Source organism: Gymnoscopelus microlampas (assembly GCF_963454915.1).
Source record: "Gymnoscopelus microlampas genome assembly, chromosome: 18".
In the NCBI taxonomy this organism is placed as follows: Eukaryota; Metazoa; Chordata; class Actinopteri; order Myctophiformes; family Myctophidae; genus Gymnoscopelus; species Gymnoscopelus microlampas.
In genome coordinates, this window is record NC_139955.1 from 17,441,719 (window position 1) to 17,465,290 (window position 23,572).

Consider the following 23,572-nt stretch of genomic DNA (forward strand, 5'->3'; position numbering starts at 1 on the left):
AGGCAAGCACATGCATTGCCGTTGATATTAGTAAAGCAGATTTGGGGACAGGCTGAGCCCATTTACTTGACCTATAAGATCCAGTATACAGTATGTGCAGCCGCAATAGGCAAGCTGTCATGACAACCTTGGACTGTATTGGCTATATGGATAGTCGGACTGATTATTAATTACTAGAGGTTGGGCCGCTTCACGGCCCTCACATAGGCCCGATCATATCACAGTCTATCACAGTCCATATTTGGCAGTGGTAGCTGCATTGGAAAGTCCTTATGGTTATGACTGATCATGGTAATCGACTAATCGAAAAAAAAGATACTGCGGCCAGAAAGAAGGAAAGCTGCTGTGGCTAAAATGTTAAGATGTAGTAGGAAATGTAGTTTTATATTAACCGTACAATATGTAAGTACATTGAAGGCGGGGAAAGAAGCCTATAGCCAGAGCTCTGATTAACAGTCTGTGGCAAGTTTCGGGGCAAATGGAGTGATCGTGTGTTGAGCAACCCCGGACATGTTTTGGAGGTCATTTCAATTAAAGTAGTTAGTTAATTTTAATAATTCATAATAATAATAAATAATATAGGAAGGATAAGGAATTCAGCCGGATTCAGCCATAACCATATAAGGACTTCCCAATATATCTCCATATATGGGCATAATAGGGACTAACAGATACAGAGTTCTCCGACATCGAGATCTCCATATATGCCCATAAGATGGACAAGGACTGACAGATACAGAGATCTCCATATATGGGCATATCAGTCAGATCTGCGTGCAACATAGGTGTGAGGGCAGCGTAGCGGTACAAACTCTTGATGTGGCCCGAACCTCTACGGGAATTTACGACAGAATCCGGGATTAAAACACATATTTATTGAAAAATACGGACAAATATAGTCCACACAGGTTCCGAATGTCAAGTTAACATCCGTAGCTACAGGGTCAGCACTTTATATGTCTTTTTTTGTACATGTACAGAGAAGTACATGCTTTGCGCACGGATGTCCAGTGACTATAGGGCGATAGAGACCGAGACTGATACGAAAGCAAAGGTCAGACTCGATGCAATACATCTATGATAGTCTTGACCCAAGGCTACCCTAAACCTTGAGAACCAGTGCTCTAGATCCTTCGGTGCCACGCCATAAGAAAGGTGGCACGACATGAAGGAATTTGTTGGCTAGCAAAGACAGAGTCATGTCTGACTGATCACTGTCCAATCAGAGTACGTTGAAGAGGTGATGTCATCAAATGACGTAAAGAACTGTACAGCATATAAAATAAGAATAAGAAGAATTGTGTCCTCTGAGTTACACTGAAGGTGTTACAAGTGCAACTTTACAGGATGTCAGTCTTTGTAAAACACCAAGAACAATATGGTGCGGAGGGGTATGGTGTTCATGTACTCAGCGGTACCCCGAACGCCCAGCGAACTAAGCATGCCATTCCCCACACCCAACTTCAACATAAGATCCTCAAGCTCTCTGAGCAAATCAAAATGGAACAGAATGCTCGTCATGACAACGTGGTGGAATACCTTCAGCAAGTTAATCATAATTCAAACAAACCACAGCGCTCACTCATCAAGCAGGCTTTTGAGAAGAGGAACCAAGTGTCAGCCCAGACCATCCAGCAGCTGCAGAGGCAGTACCATTGTAAGCTTCGCATGGTGGAACACGACGGCATGCCACGCCACCCTAAAGAGGTGTTCCAAGACATGCACCAGGGCCTCAAAAATGTTGGAGCCAAGGTGACAGGTGGCCTCTCTACATTCTCCCATTCCGCAGCAGGTGCTGTGGTGACCAAGCGCAGAGAGATTGGCTCACTTATACGGAAAAGGTTTGTACGTGTTGAATGCCCACAGTGCAGTAAGGATGACTGCACTAGTGCTACATTTAGTTCTGTTGGGGCCAACAGCACCACGGAAGCCCCCAGAGAACCCACTCGCTCTAAGGGAAATAATACATTTGAAAATGGACAGAGCTTAGGCTTTGACGCTCTCCTCCGCGAGATCCAAAAGCTACGGGACGACCATTGTCGACTAGAGGTATCCTTTGAAAACCAAAAGTCTCACTATGAGAGGGACTACACAATGATGTTGGAAGCCATGCAAGAGGACAAATACAGGTGTGAAAATGACATAAAAATTCAAAAGGAAAACGAAATCCATAACTTGACACATGACTTGAAAGTGAAAAATAAAAATGAAATCCATAACTTGAAACAGGAACTCGGTAGCATGGAGAAGCAGGTTGATAACTTGAAGCTGGATCTTGCCAGAATGGAGGAGAAAATTGATAACCAGTGTAACCAACAAGCCAGGGTCAATCGCAAGGTCCTGGACGCCTCGGAAAAGACGAAGCGGCAGCACCAGCAGCAAGCGTTGCAGCTTGAGGCCTTGGAGAACACCACATTTTGGAATAGTCTAGGCAATAAGATGCTACTGGCCGTGCTTTATCTTCTTGCGTTTGTCTATTGGGTGGTTGTCTGGGTCAAGGGGAGGAAGCCCCTGATGACAACTGAAACCCGCAGCCGTGCTATTTCTACCCTAGTAGTCCTGGTCACCCTTGTCATCTGGTGGAACTTGGAGGCCATTTCACAGTATCTGAATTGCTATCTGGTGCACCCTGGATGGCCTGCTTAAAGAGGGACAGATGATGAAGGGACAGAGGAGAATGGAGCCTAATGTGAAGGGTATGGATTAACCCATACACAAGGTTGAATCTCGGGTTGAATAAACAAAGAGTGAATAAACATCTATTGTGCTTGGGATGCAATGAATGTCAATGAAAGTGAAAGGAGGGTGGGGTTTTTGATTGATTGACTACTTTATTAGTCAGAAATGTAAACAGCACGTGGTACAGTAAGACATTATAGCTAAAAGGATAACACAAAAACGTCCTGGGGACTTTCCATTCCATTGTTTCCATTGTGGTCCATAACTTTGGTGCAACTGTGTGGCCCGAGCACAACTGTGGCCCGAGGTTAGTGCTAGTTGGAGGACTGAATAAAGTGTAATTTTGAGTTTGACATAAATCGTGTGTGTGTGTGTGTGTGTGTGTGTGTGTGTGTGTGTGTGTGTGTGTGTGTGTGTGTGTGTGTGTGTGTGTGTGTGTGTGTGTGCGTGTGCGTGCGTGTGCGTGCGTGTCCGGGGCTAATTTCGCAAACCACTGGTCTGGACCACTCAGACAAATTTCTTGTGCAAGTTGCCAGTAAAACAAGGAAGTTGAATGACTAATATTTTCTTCCACATGGGCCTCATTCACAAAACTCTTACATTTGTACTGTATTGTAGGCCTGCCCTTACGTAAAGACTTAAGTCAGAATTGTGAAAGCTGTACAAGTGTGATTTGTGTGCATACGCAAGTGTATTAATGATGACTCGTTCATATATTGGATGCATGTACCCGTTTCAATCATGTTTCTTTTGTCAAAAACAGCAGGTCTACCTACAAGCTGATAAAGATGTGCATCGTGATGCCTTGTCATCTTGTATGTCTTGTGTTTTTGGCAAGTGATTCCCAGGTGCGATGGATATTAGGCTATAAGTTCAACTTATATGAGAATGAATAAACTATTGCTCTCATGTGCAAATGACAAGAATCTTTTTCTCCAAAGTGTAAGCAGCGACATCACATGACCAAATAATAAAGCATCGCAAAATATTATATAGGCCTATATATTGTTCATCCAAACAATTGCTCACAGTTGCTGAAGTAAAACAAAATGATAATATTAAAAAAAAAAGTTTTTTTTACTTTAGACTAACAAAATTATTAAATAAATGTAAATGTGGTGTGTATGGTGTATATACAAAAAAGACAGGAGGACAAATTCGTACAGAATTGTTATTGGCATACAAGTGGCATTACTGATGGGTTTCTTTTCTCATGACAAAACCTTGCCCCCTTTATTATTATTTCTTGTGTTACTTAATTTAATGTAATACCTTTTTCTTTTTTTCTTTGTTTGCAGTAGGCCTACTTTGTAGTGGTGTAGAGGTAAACTGGTGTTCACAGAGGACCGTGTTCAGGTCCTGAGAGCAGTGCTTTCGGCTTGGCAGGCGCTCCAACAAACAAAAATGGCAGTGTTCCAGGGTGGGAAGCTGGCAGGGGATTGTGTCCTTGTCGGAATGGATTCCTACTGGTTGGTCGACGCGCCTGTTCAACGGGGGGGAACGCCCGTTACGCCCTCCCGGTGAAACTCCTCGGTTTCAGGTGAAAAGAAGTGGCTGGTGACTCCATGTGTATTGGAGGAGGCATGTGATGGTCCAAATCTTCCCCAGGAACACTGTGGGGGTTGGCAGAGACAAGGACCACACAACACTTAAAGGGCAACGTGGCCAATTTTGCACCCAAATCCCATTTTAATGAAGTTGAGGACATAATAAACATGATGTTGGAGTGTGTTTTGTGTTTTTTCTGTGTTTTGATATTTTGAACATGATTTCGGTGACTACTACAGAATGTCCGTTCTTCCTGGATTACAATGGACTGGATGTTTCCTGCAGTTCAAGACAGACTGGCCCCTCCAGCTGATGCCAATCACCATGTTAAGACTGCTCTAAGGTGTCGCTGTCAGTTACCTTATCTACTAGCACAAAAAAACAAGGTGATCAGCTGGAGGGGCAGACTTGACCTACAGGAAACATGGGCTGTAGTCCATTGTGGTCTAGGAAGAGCTGAAATTCTGTACTATGATGTCACAGTCATCGAAATGTTCAACAACACAGAAAAAACACAAAACACACTCCACTTCATTAAAATGGGAGCAGGGGTTGGGTGCAAAATCGGTAAAGAGCCCTTTAACAACTAAATTAGGGAGGACAACAAAAAAAATTGCCCCCATGAGGAAAAAAGAACAGAGGTACTGTAAGATGAAGTTTGGAATTAGGGCATTTAGTCTCACTGGTAACAAAGTTATCTGCTACAGTAGGCTATGCACACATTGATTTGAGCGCTGCTGTACTGCTATTCAGGATGGTGTACTTTAGTCTACTGACTGTATAGACTAATAGTCCACTTTAATCATAACAATGCTACAATAAAATCCTACAGTAGAAACAGCTGAATATTTGGAGCTGCTCGACCTTCTGAGTTCATGCTGGTGGAACGTGGAGGGAACCACCCTGTCATGAAGGGAGCAGAGCAGAGGAGAGGCCTCCCCCTCAGGCTCAGATGGTTTTACAACCTTGTTAAAGCTCTCAACAGCCATTGTGTGTGTGTGTGTGTGTGTGTGTGTGTGTGTGTGTGTGTGTGTGTGTGTGTGTGTGTGTGTGTGTGTGTGTGTGTGTGTGTGTGTGTGTGTGTGTGTGTGTGTGTGTGTGTGTGTGTGCGCGTGCGTGCGTGCGTGCGTGCAGTACTTGTTTTACTACACTTAAATATACATTGTGAGAACAATTGTGTTGGACCTCACAAGAAAAATGGTTGTTTTTTTCATGGTTAAACAGTATGGAATATCAAAACCCTGATTCACGGTCATTGTCACATGACTTTCAATATCATTTGTACCAAATTTGGTGAAAATAAATCATGTTTCATGCAATAAACAGTGACATTTGTATTTGTGTAGATTGTATTTTGTAAAATAAGCCTCTCTTTTGAAGAAAATGAAAAATGGTATAGGCGGAAATGGGCGTGACCTATATGGGGAGCGTCATGATCCATCATCCAAGGATCGAGGGGTGAATTTATTTAAAAAAATGTAATTGGTGGAGTGTCTTTCTTGGCCTGCTGGGAGTATGCATTCAAAGTTTGATGCTGATCGGTCCGGTGTTTTGCGAGATAAGCTGCGAATAGATGGACAGACTGCGAAAACATAATCTCCACCTACCGGCCTGTGAACCTGGTGGAAATAAAAATATTATTAGTTAGGCTTGCAATTAGGTAAAGATTCGGATTCGGCAGAGGTGAGGTTTTTGCGTGTGTGTGTGTGCGTGCGTGCGTGTGTGTGTGCGTGCGTGCGTGCGTGTGTGACTGTGTGTGTTGGCATTAACATATGTGTGTGTGGTATATTTATTACTGGGAGTGTCTCCTGCCTTCATCGTGTTTCCACCTTAAACTAATAAGACTTATGGGCCGCCCACACCAAGCATAATAACTATAACTGTAACATTGTATAAATGGTTCTAACTCAAGTGCATGGCAGAGTCCACAAGACAACCACAACACCAATGTGGATGCTCAAAGAAATATAGTTATCATAGATATACACTGTAGCTCATTAGAATATTGCATGCTGACTTACTATTATATTATTAATACCAGTGTTGCCAGATTCGGTGAGAGAAACAAGCAACCAGGTCTAGGAAAACCAGCCCAAAAGAAGCGACTATGGGCCACATGAGCACTTTAACATATACATCAGCTATTTGAAAATAGCAGATCTACAAGCTCACAACGCGTCACGATGCGACGCGTTGTGAGCTTGTAGGTCAGCTATTTTCAAATAAAACTTTGCAGGGAAATTATAATAAGCAGATCTGGCAACCCTGATTAATACTCTCAATTGTCTCAAGCTATTGCTGATCCACCAACATCATTGTCAGTCAGGAATTCATAGCTGCCAATAGTTTTATCTCTGGGTTCAGACAGTGAGTACAGTAGGCTACCATGTCCTCTGCTCAAGGCAGAACATTGCTGTCTTTCCCATCACCTCTCACCTTTGGCCCTCAATCATTCGAAAATTGCCCAGTTTTTCAGAAAGGAACTCTTTTTCTTCAAGGCAAGACTAATTACAGCCCGTAAGGCACCCGTGTCTGGTTTTCAGGTGTTACTGGAGAATGATGGGGATCATCTAATGAGACAGACAAGTGTGGACAGAGGGCTGTTGATCCCAAGCTGAAGATGGACCACCGTTAGGGGAACTAAAGGAATGGACAGACGATAGGATGAATAACAGCTAAGAGAAGGCAAATAAAGTCTTATTTCCACTTTGTCGCATGACCCTCTGAGCCTGATTTATACGTGGCTGCAAGAAGGTGTCCTGCTCAGAAAATCTAGAAGGTTTTCAAGCTCACAATGCATCATGTCACTATGTGTTGTGAGCTTGTAGATCTGCCATTCCTGGACACTGTTGTTGTACGACTGTGCAGCGACATATTTTTGTGGACTGAAGGGAGAGGCAGAAGGAATTCAGTGGTACAAGCTTTTGGTTAGTGCATGTGTGTCAACATCTACCACACAGATGCTCTCCATGTCATAGGAATGGATTTATTTTTCAGATCAGGTTTGTGTGAGGAGAGAGAAGCCACTTAATTCAGCCAGCCTCCCTGAAGCTACGTCAGAGCAGACAACAGCTGTAACACTAAACGCACAGCAGCGGCAAGCAATGAAATGAGTGAAAACAGTTATAGGGGGAGAGAGAGAGAGAGAAAGAAAGAAAGGCGGTGGGGTGTGGGTATGGGTGGGAGAGAGAGAGAGAGAGAGGAGAGAAAGAGGAGAGGAGGAGAGACGTGGGAGGGAGAAGGGCGTCATGACATAATTCAGTCCCCGCTCTCTCTCTGGGTCCGGCATGACGTAGTGCTGCACCAGCGACCACACCCGGCCGTCCCGACCCCCACCCACCTCGTGCCTCACGAGACATTTAACTCACTCTGGCCTCACCGCCAGAGTCCACTCATCAAAATAAAAGGCCCTGTCCCCACCCTCCGTCTGGAACACTCACCAGCAGTTACACTCACTCTTCTGTGGGCCGAAATATTTCCTTCCTTAAAACCGCAACACAGCAGCCTCCAGTTCTCAAACCAGACTTTTACTCCTCCTGACTGGAGTATGTCACAATGTACAGACACACTAATGTTTTTCAGACATTATTCTATGTTTTTTTTAGACTGACTCATGGTCAATACAAAACGTATTGTGTGTGTGTGTGTGTGTGTGTGTGTGTGTGTGTGTGTGTGTGTGTGTGTGTGTGTGTGTGTGTGTGTGTGTGTGCGTGTGCGTGCGTGCGTGCGTGCGTGCGTGCGCGCATGTTGATAATCGTTTGAGAGAAGATCTGTTGCATCTGATGCAACATGTGATTCTGGAATGAGTTGATATTGTGATAAACTGACCTACATACAGCCTAGCCAGGGGGTTACCAAACGTTTCTATGCAAATATCCCCCAAATAGCCATAGCCTCTGGCTGTGCCCCCACTATTGAGAAATACTAAACAAAAAAACACAACGCGTCACATTCACAACGCATCACATTGTGATGTGTTTTCAGCTTGTAGATTGGCTATTTACCCTATTTTTTGAAAAGTAAGGAAAGATGTTGAAACTGTTTACTTACAGGTCCGGCTATGTATTGGTGGGTTTTAGGCGGGATTTGTCGTTTGTTTGTCATCTTTGATGGGTGTTCATTGTTGGCAATTGTTTTTTAAGATTCTTCAGTGAAATTGCCTGTTGTTTAATCTCTGTGAATGTAATAAAAAGACCTTGGAAAGAAAGAAAATGTTTTACAATAATAATGACATGCCCAGCATAGGGATGCCAGTTTGAAAGTGGTAAAACTGGCACAATAACCTCATGAATTTAAATTCAACTGAAATTATATTTGTAATATATATTTGAATGTATTTATTCCTGGCTGCCACCCGGGGGACAACTTTTAAAACCACTAGTCAGCCTAGCCTGTCTAAACTGCAAGAGGTAATAAACACACAATGCAGGAAGTACACCTGCATGATGTAAATCTGGGCTGAATATGATCTATATGTCTATACTGTAAATAAAACTCATGAACTGCTGCATGTTACCTGTTCTGTAAATTAATCCTCCAGATATGGAGATCTGGACATCTCCCTCAAGACAGACAAGACCTTCTAATTGGCTCAAACTTCATTTATGGCAACATGAAATGTATTATTTTCGTGTGAAAACCATACGTCGTGTTTGCACAATAAGCATCGCCGTGGAGACAAGCCAATGTGTTGTTGATCAGAGGAAATGAAGCTGTTCGCACAGTGACACAGTGACATAGGCAGCCGGTGACTCTGAGGGGGCCCTCTGTGACGTCTGTGTTTTGTTGGACCATACTGACTACATCTGACTTCAGAACAACATCTGGGACTGATTCGCAGTGAGCTGGCCTGGTCGTGACCCCGCCACACCAAGGGGTGATCAAGGCCCAGAAGTTCCAGAACACAGCAGATCTTGGCCGTGTAACTCTGGTACAGAGGTGGCATAGAGCAGACAAAATCTGTACTCATACAAAAGTACACAAGTATAAGTGTAGTAGTCATTCAAATAATTATGAGTAGGTATCTAGTGAAGAGACTACTCAAGTGTTACAAACACTATCAGCATTACACACCAGGTACAGTATCCTGCACTATGCAGAAACAAGTACAATCACAGTGTCATTAAGCAACAAGAATACACTGACATTATAACCGCACCATACAGTGACAGAGAGGAATAGAAACACTGTATTCGTGCAAAGAACGTCATGTATTGGTACGGTATTGTTCTCTGAATGGATGTTACTCCAGAGTTATTAGTCTATTGACCTGGCAGATCGACCATGTGCCTGTATTGTGCCTCATGGCTACCGGCACAAAGGACAGAACTTCTGCTGTACTTCTGCCGGGGGAAGATATATCTGTCATTGCCTTTCTTGCTCATTCGCCCCACTATCTCCTCGTAAATACTTCAATAAAAGAGAAAAAAGTGAAAGTATGTTGCATATGTTGAGTAAAAGTGAAAGGTATGTTGCATTAACACTACTCTTCCAAGTACAGTTATTCAAAATGTTACTCAAGTAAAATGTCATTCATGAGTAAATGCAACTTGTTACTCCCCACCTCTGCTCTGGTATAAAGGTTACACAACAATCTCGGGTACAGCAGTCTGTCAAAGTCAAACTGAAAATCAATAGCCCTCTGCTCCAGGGTAGGATAAGGGCCACGACGCCATGGATACAGGTCATCACATAAATCAAACCAGTTTGGTGTTATGTAATAATGGTCTGTTTTGTAGCTGATTAATTGGATAGGTGTCGAATGGTCACTATATTCTAAAATAGTCTACACTTGTAGAAAGCCTGTGTGTGCATGTGTGTGTGTGTGTGTGTGTGTGTGTGTGTGTGTGTGTGTGTGTGTGTGTGTGTGTGTGTGTGTGTGTGTGTGTGTGTGTGTGTGTGTGTGTGTGTGTGTGTGTGTGTGTGTGTGTGTGTGTGTCAACTAAAGGCAAGGAATGTAAGATAAACCTACAACATGCGTACGGTTACATCAGCAGCATTCACCAGCATTCACCAGCAATACCAGATGAGCACGTTGGCACTAAATTAAAACACACCATCCAATAACTGGTGATTATACAAATATTCCTGCATCACTAATGACGTATCATCAGTGCATGCATGAATAAGTAATAATATTACTTATTCATGCATGCACTGATGATACAACACTCACTGCTTCATGCCATGAAGACGGTTCTTGAAACATGCATATTATGCATGTTTCAAGAACCGTCTTCATGGCATGAAGCAGTGAGTGTCTGGTGTTCATCCCCCTCACCCCCCACTGAGCAGGAAAAAAACACTCTGTCAGGCTCTTCTTTACACCCCCCAGACCCTAATGTGAAGCAGATGTTGGAGGGGAGATCCCCTACGATATGGTGTGAATAGAGAGCACTCTGCTGGGGGTGCTTAACTTTCCAGAGCCAAATCTGGACCTGGGAGGACACACACGCACACACACACGCAAACACGCACGCACGCACACACGCACACAGACACACACACAGTAGGCCTACATAGAGATACTCACCAAAGTACTTCTGTATAACCGCTTTCAAACGGGTCCCTTTTTGGGTTATGTCATTTAAAAGAACTGAATGTAGATCAGTTATTGTTTTGAAAAATGTAAAATAGGGCTGGATAGTACAGAGAGGGTGCACCGGAAAGAGAGCTCTTACCACCATAATATAGTGTCAACATGGGATTGCATCTGGGTGTGTGTGCACATGTTTGGAGATGACTCATATCATATCATATCATGCATCCTGGAGATATTGCTAGGAAACAAATGGACAAAGCACACAAACTGCCCAACTTGCATAACTCCTTATTAGTTATAGTGTTGATGCAGGGCTATGATTCAAGATTCGAGGTACAAGTTTTGATCATTTATATATCCCATATAAAAGATTCTTGGGTTTTGACTCCTCGACGTTGAAGCAAGAAGAGACCAAATAAAGCAATTATTATTATTGTCGTTATTGTTAGTAATAAAAAAAAATCCATGAGTACAAATATATATATAGATATATTTAATATGTTGTGTGAAGTGTGTGTAAGGTGCTGCATGCATGTGGGTGTGCATACGTGCCTGAGTGCGTGCGTATGTACGAGCATCAGAGTGTTCAAGCATGCGTGTGTTGGTCCTGCCTTAATAAATGTGCATTTGTGTATGTGCCATGTGGATGTTTGCCTGTTTTAATCTGATTGTGTTTGCACAGCTGCCTCTGAGTGTGTATGTCTGTGTATACGTGCATGTGTGAGTGTGTGCGTGCGTGCATGTGTGCGTGCATGTATGTGTGAGTACAACAGGTAGACATGCAGGCAACAGGCCGTTAAATGATTACGATTGTGCTGTGTTTTATTACAGGGGGTAGGACAGTAAATGATCACAGACTATAACATGCACAGACTAGTAGTACACTGCACACACTGCTGTTTATCAGTGTTGAGGACATTGTTTCAGTAGGCTATAGACAGTAGCATTTTACTTTGCACAATGCTTTATATTACTGAATATTGCATTGTGTCACGGTCAGGTCAGAATGTAGTGCAGGAGAGACAGAGGCTGAACAGGTGGGTTTAAAGGGTTTATTAACTCATAAGGTAGGTCTACAAACAGTAACTGAAAAACAAGACATACTACACGCAACAGCAGATAATGCAGCAAGGTTAATCGACAAACACAGGGCTTAAATAGACAGGGAAATAATAAGACACAGGTGAACTCAACAGACAATCAACACTGGGATAGGCTGGGGGACTAAGAGGACACAGGACGAGAACATGACTAATCAAACGGGAGGTGAGACAAGACAGGTAACAGTAACTAAGCAAAACAGGAAACAATACTACAAAATAAAGGTACAGAACAGCAGGGCAACAACAACAACATAGTAACAGAACACAATAGGAACGATACAACATAATAGTCCTAATAAGTCCTCGACCTTATAAGGGCAGAAAAGGTCCAAGGGCTGAGATATACAGTCAAAGTCCACGGCCCGAGGAGCGGACCGTGACAGTATTGTACAGGATATACAATTACTGTCTAAAGATATTTGTTATGGTATGAACTTACTAATGCACAATTCTGTGCATTAGTTAGTTAGATGCCTCATCTCAACCACAGCAATAACATTGCTCTTATTGGTACTAAGTTTTAGAATTGATTAGTTGTATGTACCCTTTGTATTTTGGCTGCAGTAAAAGCTGACCCTGCAGGGTAAAACAAAGTGTAATGTTTGCCTGATGAAGACCTAGAAGGTCGAAACTTTGCAAAAATAAAAAATAAAAAGTGAGACTCTTGGAGCTTGAGAACAGTGTGCGGACTTCCTTTTTCTTTTCCTTAATTTTTGTAATTAACACTCTGAACCAAACCATCTATTGCCAGTCATCACTGTCAATATGCTAGAGTCTTGACCAAGATTTTCTAGTTATTAAAACAGACATGGAAACAAGCACATAATGTACACTCATATGAGCCAATGCCTGATTGCCTTCATAGGAGAAAATGCCCTGCAGCCCTGTGTATGCCTTCTTAATTTCTCACATTTGTATCTTGCCGAACCAAACGCTCTCTGCCCTGCTTTCCTTCAATACAAAAGCCATTTTGTGTTCCCCTCCTGATAAGTCTGGTTAAGGGAACTTGCATGCTCAATAAAACATCTCCAGAGTATGATAGGTGTTGACCAAAAAGGCACACAAATAGCTAATTCAGTCATCGACTCTTGTAAATAAGTAACACTTTTAATAACGCACAGCAGAAGGACACAGCCCTATAGGCATTGGTTTCTTAGACATCTGTGGGTGTGAACTTGCCATGTTCAGTTAACAGGACTTTTTAATGGGTTAATTGGCCAAAATTCTTAGGGTTTAACTATTAGTCATTATCATCATTAGTGTGTGTGTGTGTGTGTGTGTGTGTGTGTGTGTGTGTGTGTGTGTGTGTGTGTGTGTGTGTGTGTGTGTGTGTGTGTGTGTGTGTGTGTGTGTGGGTGTGTGCGTGCGTGCGTGCGTGCGTGCGTGCGTGCGTGTGCGCGCGTGCGCGAGAGATAGAGAGATAGAGAGACAGAGTTATACCCATTGTAAAAGACTGTAATTACAGACAATAGGCTGATGAGCCTGCTTTAGTGCTAAATGTTGTTTCAGTGGGAACCAGTTTTCAGAGATATTATGGCCTATTCAGAAATGGTGTTTGGGTGGAGATTTTCATAGTGAAACTTGGGTCACTTTCCTTCTTAATAGCAAAGAGTTTTTCAGGCTCATTCTATTCTGTGGCGACTGTTTGGGCCTATTTTTTCCCTTTTTAATTAATTTAACCCTTTTCCTCCCTAATTTAGTCATTATGCCAATTAATACCTCTGCATACTTCTGTGTGTTGTCACTGCTGTTTAGTCTAGATGGAAAGTGGGGTCCACACGCATGGGGTGGGTCTTTTTACGCCACCTGTTTTTCCTTCATCATTGAAGTGTGTATTTCAAGATTCTGCCAGGTAACAGGCTGAAATGATGTCCCATGGGGTTCATTTTTAACCTTTTATTACACATATCCTGAACCCAAACCTGAAAATGTAAGAAATAGAAAAGAGCATAACTTTTGCAGGAAACAACCAGAGACAAATAAAATAAAATAAATACCATACAATTTGGACCCAAGGAATAAAGAGGTTATTATTAAGAGTCAAGCACATCTTGACTCTATTAAGCTACAGGACAAAAACAGCACCAAAGAGCTATAGTTCTTACCAACGGCATTTTCTTAATCCTTGAAGAGTGTATTTTAAGATTCTGCCATATGCCAGACTGAAATAATGTCCCACAGGGTTCATTTGTAACCCTATAATACAACCAACAACGGAAACATAGCAAATCTCTGGAAGTATACAACATACAAACAAACAAACACATATTCCATACAATTTGGACTTGGTACTGGACTGGTATTATTAAGCATATATAGACTTTTATTACACTGCTGCAGATAGAGCTGGGCGATATGGACAAAATTAAATATTAAGGCACCTCCCCTCCCAAAAGTATGTACAAGGCCCTGATAGACTATTGATCAATATTTATCAGTTATTAATACAGACATGCCATTATTATTGTTTAAAGTGCATATAGAATTCAGAGTTTGTTTGATTCCCTATTCACTCATGTACGAACAGTCAGACAGACATATAAAATACACGCACATACACATGTGCGCACGCATGCACGCATGCATGCATGCATGCATGCATTCACGCACGTACGCATGAATGCACGCATGAATGCACGCATGCACGCTCACACACACACACACACACACGCGCACGCACGCACACACGCACGCACGCACGCACACGCACACACACACACACACACACACACACACACACACACACACACACACACACACACATCTGTAATACGTGTCCACTTTATGGAGAAGTGGGTTTTGCATGGTGATGGGCGGAATTGTACAAACACGCTGACCTTCCTTGTCTAATTTGCTGAAGCACTGATTCATGGCCATCATTTCATATCACTGTAGCGATTAAGGAACCTTTGATCTTTGGGTTGTATCTCATCAGATATGACGAGACATAGTGAACACATCATTATAAACTCAAAATAAAACGTAATCCTTTAATCCAGGAGAGGAATTCAGATCTCTGCCTGATCCACAGTGCACACACATCAGCACACAAAACAAATGCACAGAACACTCACATGCATGCATGCATTACACTGCACACATATACGTTTACTTACGGAGTATCCGAATTGCCATGAACTTGGGGATGGTGCATAGCATTTGTTCAGAGGAATGATTGTGAGGGTCTCGTTTTGACCTCTCTATGGACCGATAGAGTGTTATAGAAGATTTCACCATAGAAATTGGATTATATTTTCCTTTGACCTATTAATTGGTCACCTGCAGAGCACATAAGCTTGTTTTCCTCCAGCCAACATGAGCAGCTCTTGAACAGTGAGGTTTGGTCTGGAAAAACTGGATTGAAGACTGCAACTTATTGGCTAGGCACAAACACATTCCTCAAGCAGATATATTAGATGATTAGATGGAACATGCTAGGTACTGGTAGTGTGGTTGAATGGAACCTGCTAGTTACTGGTCTGCAAGCAGGCACAGTAGACTGAACATTCTAGTCACTGGTCTACAGGCAGCACAGTGTAGTTAGACTGGAACATGCTATAGTGCCATCCCAAGGTTTTTGGGGGCCCTAAACAAAAAGTCTATGGGGCCCTCTGTTTTGGTCCACAACACCCAGCAAGATTTCGCGACAATATGAATACATTTAGAAGATTAATGAAATTGTAGCACATGACACTCACAATTTAAAATCCTCCATCCTAGGCAATTAGTTTTAAGACATTTTGAAAAATATACAAAGAGCAGTCATATTACATTTCATAAAATTAAATAATCTTGGAGGTATCACAATCACAGGGCCTAAACATATTTGTGTTTATTGGGTCAGGCCAGCCCTTCTACCATTGCATTGATCTCCCTTTTCTCGTAAAGTTTTACGAGAAAGTCATCTTACTTTCTTCTCTCTTTAGTCCCTCTTCCCATTTCCCTTTCATATTTGTCTACATCTGTCATATATGAAAGATATGAAATCGTTGATTGTACCATAGTTTACACAAGAGTTTTATGGCTTCAGCCTCCAACAAGGCCTCTGCCCCACTGTTCAGAACACTTGACATTCTTATACAGTATAGTATAAGACATAAATATTAATCGTATTTGGTTAGAGATAAATATATGTTCTTGTCCTTTTCTATACCACCATCATCATAGCAACTTTTTCAAATTGATAATACGAGACAAGTTGACCATCTTCACCTTGCTTTCTACAAAATGAATGGCCAGTAGCCTACTCCCTCAGATATTGTGGTTTACAGTTATGGAATGCCAAAGTACATGTTATCTAGAAGACTAGAGCTTGTTCTTCAGAATTTATTTTTAAAGACATTTTCATCACATTAAATGTATGTCTAATTATTTCTTGATGTGTATTATATGCCTCCAGCCCCCACTATTATTTTTTATTGGATTGTTATCTACTGATTGGTGGGGTTTTCTGTAAATTGTGTGTGCTGCTTCTTATTATCATTTATTTATTTATTTATGTATTTTCCTAAATTACGATAGCTTAGTTTTTATTTTGTTGTTGTTTGTTTTCCTCCTTAAGTTGAGGGGAGGTCTGCTGTACAAGCCTGTGACCTCTGCTTGACCTCCTCAGACACATCTCTTTTGTCCATTATCAGGATTTTATGCAGTCTCATGTGTGTGCAAACATAAAAGAAAACTCCACATTTCACCACTTCTATGAATTGATTTGCAAGTTTACATGTGTAAACCGGTAATCTCCCTTGAATAAAAGCCGTGTCTTTTTCACTGATCTACATTGCCTTGCCTGTGCTGTGTGTGGACACTGCTCTGTTGTCCATGACAGAAACAGAACAAGCTGAGATCTCTTGTTAACACAGTTTTACAAATACACATTTTGTCCCATCCGGTTATCAACTAATTGCTTGTTTGTATTTCATTTGCTGTAAGGTTGACCTGATGAGTTATGTTGTCTATATGAACTGCTTCTGGGGTATTCAGTCATTTTCAAATCATTGCTCTTCTGTTTGGGGTTGCATGCATGGGTTTTGGTTTCCGGTGCTTGTTCCAGTTATCAGAGGAAGTAGTTTCAGGGGAGCGGAAAGGCATGTGGAAACCACAATCCGATGGTAAAACTGGTATAAGATCAAGGTATGGATCTGGCAGAGCAGTCACCGATCCGGACACACAATGGCTGAATAGTGAATAACCTGAATATCCACTGCCTTTCATGACATTTACATTATTCTGCACTTTGGCATGTGTAATTATCCAAGGTGTGGAATCAGATAAATCACTGATATTAAATAGTGAGGTGACAGGGTCTCTTGCATGTTGCTTTGCAACTGAGAAGAAAGAACACAAATGTAAAGAGGAACATGCCGTGTTTCTTGAAGAAATTGATGTCCAGTTACTACCAGAGGACAAGGAGTGACTGTACACACATACACGACACCCCTTCACTCCAAGTGAAAAATGTTACGCAAGATTAATAACATATACATAGGTCACACATTTTGGGACTGTTTTATTGACTGTTATAAGACTTTAAGTCATTTTTAGGTTGGACTCATTGCTGATTACGGATAAATCTCACTAGCAATTAATATTGCACTGTTACATTGTGTTATTACAATGGAAAGTAATCGAAAGCAAACATTATCTGTTATTTTAAGTGATTTTCAATAACTGCATAAGGTCAGTCATTAAAAAAAAACCTGTAGCATTCAGACTTTAGTAGCCAGCCTACTGATTGGTCTTTGGTCATTCAGTTTTCCATGAAGACATTGAGTTGTTATAGTTTTCTAATATTCTCCGCCAAGCAACCGATATTCTTAATTTTTTCTTGACGTAGGCCTAAGTGTCAGGTAAAATAAACAGTTATCTAAAATCAGTGGTGGAAGTACATTTACTCAAGTACTGTACTTAGTACAATTCTGAGGTACTTTTACTTCTACTCCACTACATCTCAAGAGACAAATATTGTACGTTTAATCCACTACAATTCTTTAGTTACTATTTACTAGTTACTTTTGTGATTATTATTACAAAACATATATAACCAATTCACCCCTATACTTTGGCTATTTAAAAATAGCCGATCTACAAGCTCGCAACTGTCGCGATGGACACATTGTGAGCTTGTAGATCGGCTATTTTCAAAAGGATTTGTATACATTTTGTTCATTTGAAAACTTGTGAAATGGAACATTCTACATAATGAGTACTTTCTACTTTTGGTACTCTGAGTACATTTTGATACCAATACTTTTGTACTTTTACTCAAGTAAATGTTGATTAGTATTTCTCCATTGCAGTATTGATACTTTTACTTAAGTAAACACATGTAGTACTTTTTCCACCACTGCTTCTCTCCTAGCCAGATAGTATGAGCATGAAAAGAAAGAAGAAGGGGGTGGTGTCTGAAGATATGGGTGGAGCTGTCTCTCTCTCTCTCTCTCTCTCTCTCTCTCTCTCTCTCTCTCTCTCCAGGAAATAGGGCTTTAAATGCCTAGTGTGGGAGACAGTGTGTGTTTCTTTAGACGGGTTAACAGAGGACAGGGCAGCATCACAGTGGGAACCGAACCTTTCACTTTCCACACAGAACAGACTCCACTCACCAGTCTCACCCCAGAACCGACAGCAAAGCAGAGCCATGTGTGGTAAGAGGGAACTTTTCGTTTAATCAAGGACGTTATGAGTTATGATTATGAGTGCGAAATTACGCACGAAAAAGAATCCATGACAGGCTCATCTAGCTGACTGTCCATAACAGTGTTGCATATTTTGCCTGTGACTAACTAGCCTACTCTTTGGAATGCTGCGTTTTGGCATCATTGAATCGGTCGAGGTGGCCTATATATCATTTTAAGATACATTACATATATTGTATAACTTTAAGAGGATGACATCTCATTCCTCGTTTTTTACCCGTTCAAAATGCTCCACATAACATTATATAGGCTACTTTCTTTTTTTTATCTTTCTATTCTACAACGGCTGGACAACTTTCTCAGGTTCCCTCTAGTGAACAGTGCGCGCTGTGCGTTGTGCTACGTGTCAGCGTGTGTTTGTGGGTGTTGACGATCAGGTCAATGATATCAGTTACCATCACTTGGAGAGAATGGGGATGCAGAGAGAGACTCAGAGAGAGAGAGAGAGAGAGAGAGAGAGAGAGAGAGAGAGAGAGAGAGAGAGAGAGAGAGAGAGAGCGGGGAAGAGATAGAGAGAGAGAGAGAGAGAGAGAGAGAGAGAGGGAGAGGGAGAGGGAGCGAGAGAGACAGTAGCACATCATCTGGCTCGCCAACAGCTCTATGCTGTAGGGGTCGGGGGTAGCCTTGATACATGACTGTCAATATATTGTATGACAGTCATGGATGAACTTCAGCATAGTGTGTGCACTTTCTCCCTTTTTGGCTCGTACATCTACATAAACGTTCAGATTTCAAATATAAAGTGCTTACCTCATGGCCACAGATGTTACAATTATGTACGGGGCCTCGGAAGTACTCGTATCTTCCGTATTGTTCAATAAAAAGCATTTTAAATTGATTGTTGGCCATTTTCTACGTATTTTCTCCACGCTTTCAACTACGTGACCCTATCGGTTGGGAGGTGTATTGCTCTCTGATACATTATAACTATGAAAAAATGGATCCAATTGGATTAAAATGATTTTTATTGAACAATACGGAAGTACTTTTGGGTACTTTTGAGGGCCCGTACGTAATGGTAACACCCGTGGCCATGGGGTAAGCACTTTATATTTGAAATGTGGACGTTTATGTAGATGTACGGGCCGTAAATGGACACGAACTTTAACACCAGGTTGAAGTTCATCCATGACTGTCATGATATGAGTCATGTATCAGGGCTAGGGTCGGGGGATGCGCGGAAACATAATGCTCAAATGGATAGTGTTATTGTTGTTCCCTTGTTCTGTCCTCAATGAGAAAGCGTAATGTTTCATGGCCACCCGGAGCCTTTCCGCACGTCGGCAGGGCCCATGCATGCAAATGGACATTTACCGCAGGCTACCTATCGTGGGTCCCCCAACACACTGCGCGTAATGTGCGCCTGTCAATGGCCACCTGTGTTGCTCAGTAGCCTGCAGTCAACGCTGACTAGTTGGAACATTCCATCGCGCACGTACACACGGGAAAAGAGAGCGAGAGGGAGTCGGTGGGAGAGATTTGCCAGTGGTGTGTGTGTGTGTGTGTGTGTGTGTGTGTGTGTGTGTGTGTGTGTGTGTGTGTGTGTGTGTGTGTGTGTGTGTGTGTGTGTGTGTGTGTGTGTGTGTGAGAGAGAGAGAGAGAGAGAGAGAGAGAGAGAGAGTTTATATGTAATATAATTGTAATTACAGATAATATAGGCTGATGAGCCTGAGCTCAGTGTCAACCGGTTTTCCAAGATGAAACATCCTTCTATTTATGCCTATTCAAAAATTGTGTTTTGGTGTAAGTTAATAATGTTCCATGTTCATTCTATTCCCATGTGGCAACTGTTTGGACCTCTATGCTCTATCTGAACCCCTACACTGCTGCAGCTAGGGCTGGGAAATATGGATTAAATCAAATATCACAATACTTTTGACCAAACACCTGCAATGTAAATATTGTAACGATATTGTGGGAATTAGAAAAATATTGACCCAATGATGTTTCTGCTAAATAATCATCAGTAATGCCTGTATTATAACTAAGTGGGAAAGGCAAATAATAGAGCAGCTAGAACTGTCAGATAAGTTGAGCAAATAACATAGCTTTACTGTAGTACAGCTTTAAAACAAGGAAAAGACAACACTACACGTCACGATATTACAATCCCAAATCCCAGAGACAATATCTATCTAGTCTAATATCTCAATATCAAGACAATATTAACGAAAGTTGGCTTTTTCTTTATCGTAATAGATATTGCTTTCCATGGCCTACTAGATAGAGGCTAATTGAGGCACTGTTCCTCTCTGCTTTGGACTATGGGGACATTATATACAGAAATGCATCAGCTACCACACTTAAAACCTTGGACTCCGTTTATCACTCTGCCCTCAGATTCATAAGAGGTGACAGCTATAACACCCATCACTGCATACTGTATAATACGGTTGGTTGGCTGGCCCTCGAGACTAGGAGAGATCAGCGTTGCTCCTTATTTATTTATAGTTTTAATTGGGCGTTAAGGGCATTAAGTGTTGTTGTGCCATACTTGGAACACCTAACAGGGTTTGCTTAAATACAGCACTCTTGTTCCCATTGGTCGCTTTCAGTCGGATATATCAACTTGCGTCAATTTAAAGTGTACCTGTTTTAATTGATGTTGACAAATCATGTGATGGATTTTTTTTTTAATCATCTTATTTTATTTATTTATTCTTATCGTTTCTTTTCATATTGTTGTTGTTTTTCTCGACTTGTAATCTTGGCACCGCTGGAAAAGAGGGTCTCAGCCCTCAGTGTGTTTCCCGAGAATTAAATAAAGGTTGAAATGAAATGAGTAGTTTGAAAACACACATAGAAAACATAATATCCGCCTCCTGGCCGTTCCGGCCTGTCGGAGACAATGAATATATTTTAGGTCAGAGCCAAGAGAGATAATGCTCTGCTATGCATTCTTTTGGATGATGTAAGCTTTGCCCTACAGGGTTGACCATCCGAGAGGCATGAGGTTTTATTTTTCTGTTTCTGTCTCCAAAAGGGATCTTTGCTTACCTGAATTACCAAGTGCCTCGTACCAGAAAGGAGATATTTGAGACTCTGGTGAAGGGACTGCAGAGACTGGAATACAGAGGCTACGATTCAGCAGGTAAAATGCTGAACCTTACACACACACACACACACACACACACACACACACACACACACACACACACACACACACACACACACACACACACACACACACACACACACACACACACACACAAACGCTTACAGTGCCCACAGGATCAGCTGTGTGTCACATCTCGTTAGAAAGTGAAAGATGTAGAATACGCAAAACAAATATTGTAATAATTGAAACACAGTCACTGATTGGACCGATCATTTTCTGATTTCTCATACTCGCTCCCTATATGGGCCGAAGACCAGACTGATACCGGGGAGGAACGTGAGAGTGAATCCACGATATCAGTCTGGCCAATGCAAGGCTAACAGATAATAGCTTTACGGTACAGTATGTGCCACACACTGCATGTAATGTGGATGATGGATAATGGATGTGTCTGACAGGACACACAGGTAATGCCCCTGTAGCCGCCAGAGGAATTAGTCAGGTTGTCAGACCTGTTCAGTTCTAAGAACAGAACACAGGTTTGGAATGTTTCTTTTAGTCATCAGACTTTGTGCCCATTTGTGCCCGTTTACATTAGTGCAACACATACAATATAGACGGGAAATGTTAGACCATATTAGCCTACCAAATTATATTTATGATAATATTCTGTTCTAATAATGTATTGTATGATTGCCCAGCTGAGTGGAACCTTATGTACTCTATACAGTATACAGTACATATCTATATAATAGTGAATGAAAGTAGATGACTGTATTTCGTGTATTGACTTGGATGTGTTTAATATTTCTCAAATAAATATGAGAACTCTAATTAGTTATTGGACCTTTCAGCTCAGTTGGTAGAGCACTTCCCTTTGAACCACAGGGTTCAGCGTTTGATCACAGGCACCACCAACCCAACGTAAGAGTTGGGCTTGGTTAACTAAGTCCGACAATACCAACAATAAGCCAATCTCTGATTAACGCATTAAGACCTGAAGCCGATTCTAAATAAATGTCTTCTAAATCCTACCAGTTTTCTGAAAAACCTTTGTTTCTTTGTCAGTGGTTATCAATCTTTTTCGTGTGAAGGACCCCCAAAATGATATGTATTTGGCCGCGGACCCCCATTTCAAAATGTTTTGTTCCACGGACCCCTAGAAGCAAAGATTATTTCGCTTTAAAAGAATATATATATTAAAAAATTTGCATAGCTCATAGCTTGTAGATCTGCTATTTTTGAACAGCCAAAGTGTAAAATAATGCTTTTTTAGCTCAAATAAAAAATGACACAGATGCGTTCCTTCATTAGTATTTATGATAGGCTGAAAATTAGGCACAAGCACAACTTTATTGTAACTTTGTATCTCTCTTCATCTCAGAGATCTCTATTGTCAGGGAAAACGGTTTGATTCTATGTTTACAGTATTGCAGCAAAGCAGAGTGTACCTGGATAGATGATGCTAACAATGGCTACAGAGGATATCTATTGTATTGTAATCTCTGAAAACTCTGAACCCTTTATATGCTGTTAACAATCCCTACTGATATCTACACGTCTCCGTGCCAGAGTTCATATGCACATGGACGCGCTGACACACACACACACACACACACACACACACACACACACACACACACACACACACACACACACACACACACTAGCACGCACGCACGCACGCACGCACGCACGCACGCACGCACGCACGCACGCACGCACGCACGCACGCACGCACACACACACACACACACACACACACACACACACACACACACACACACTGTACACTTGCATACATGTATGCTTACACACACATACACACACACATATGCAAACACACCTCTATATTTGTTCATCCTAGTCAGCAGGATGAAGCCATTACTATAAAAGCTTCTTTCATAGCCCTTAGAACTCTGTGTGACACACACATGCAAACACCCACACT

General features: G+C 41.7%; 2 protein-coding genes across 4 annotated transcripts in view; one reads left to right on the plus strand and one right to left on the minus strand.

The window, feature by feature from the left end:
* tmem126a (transmembrane protein 126A) overlaps positions 1–23,572 on the minus strand; it is a 274,616-nt gene that overhangs the window by 91,039 nt on the left and 160,005 nt on the right.
* gfpt2 (glutamine-fructose-6-phosphate transaminase 2) overlaps positions 18,366–23,572 on the plus strand; it is a 32,873-nt gene continuing 27,666 nt past the window's right edge. For 2 of the 3 annotated variants that reach the window (XM_084041365.1, XM_084041367.1), the window contains exons 1-2: positions 18,366–18,512; positions 21,547–21,654. In XM_084041365.1, the coding sequence (XP_083897491.1) occupies positions 18,506–18,512; positions 21,547–21,654 (115 nt within the window). In that variant the 5' untranslated portion in view covers positions 18,366–18,505. The remainder of the gene's footprint in view (positions 18,513–21,546; positions 21,655–23,572) is intronic. The other variant, XM_084041366.1, reaches the window with a different exon arrangement.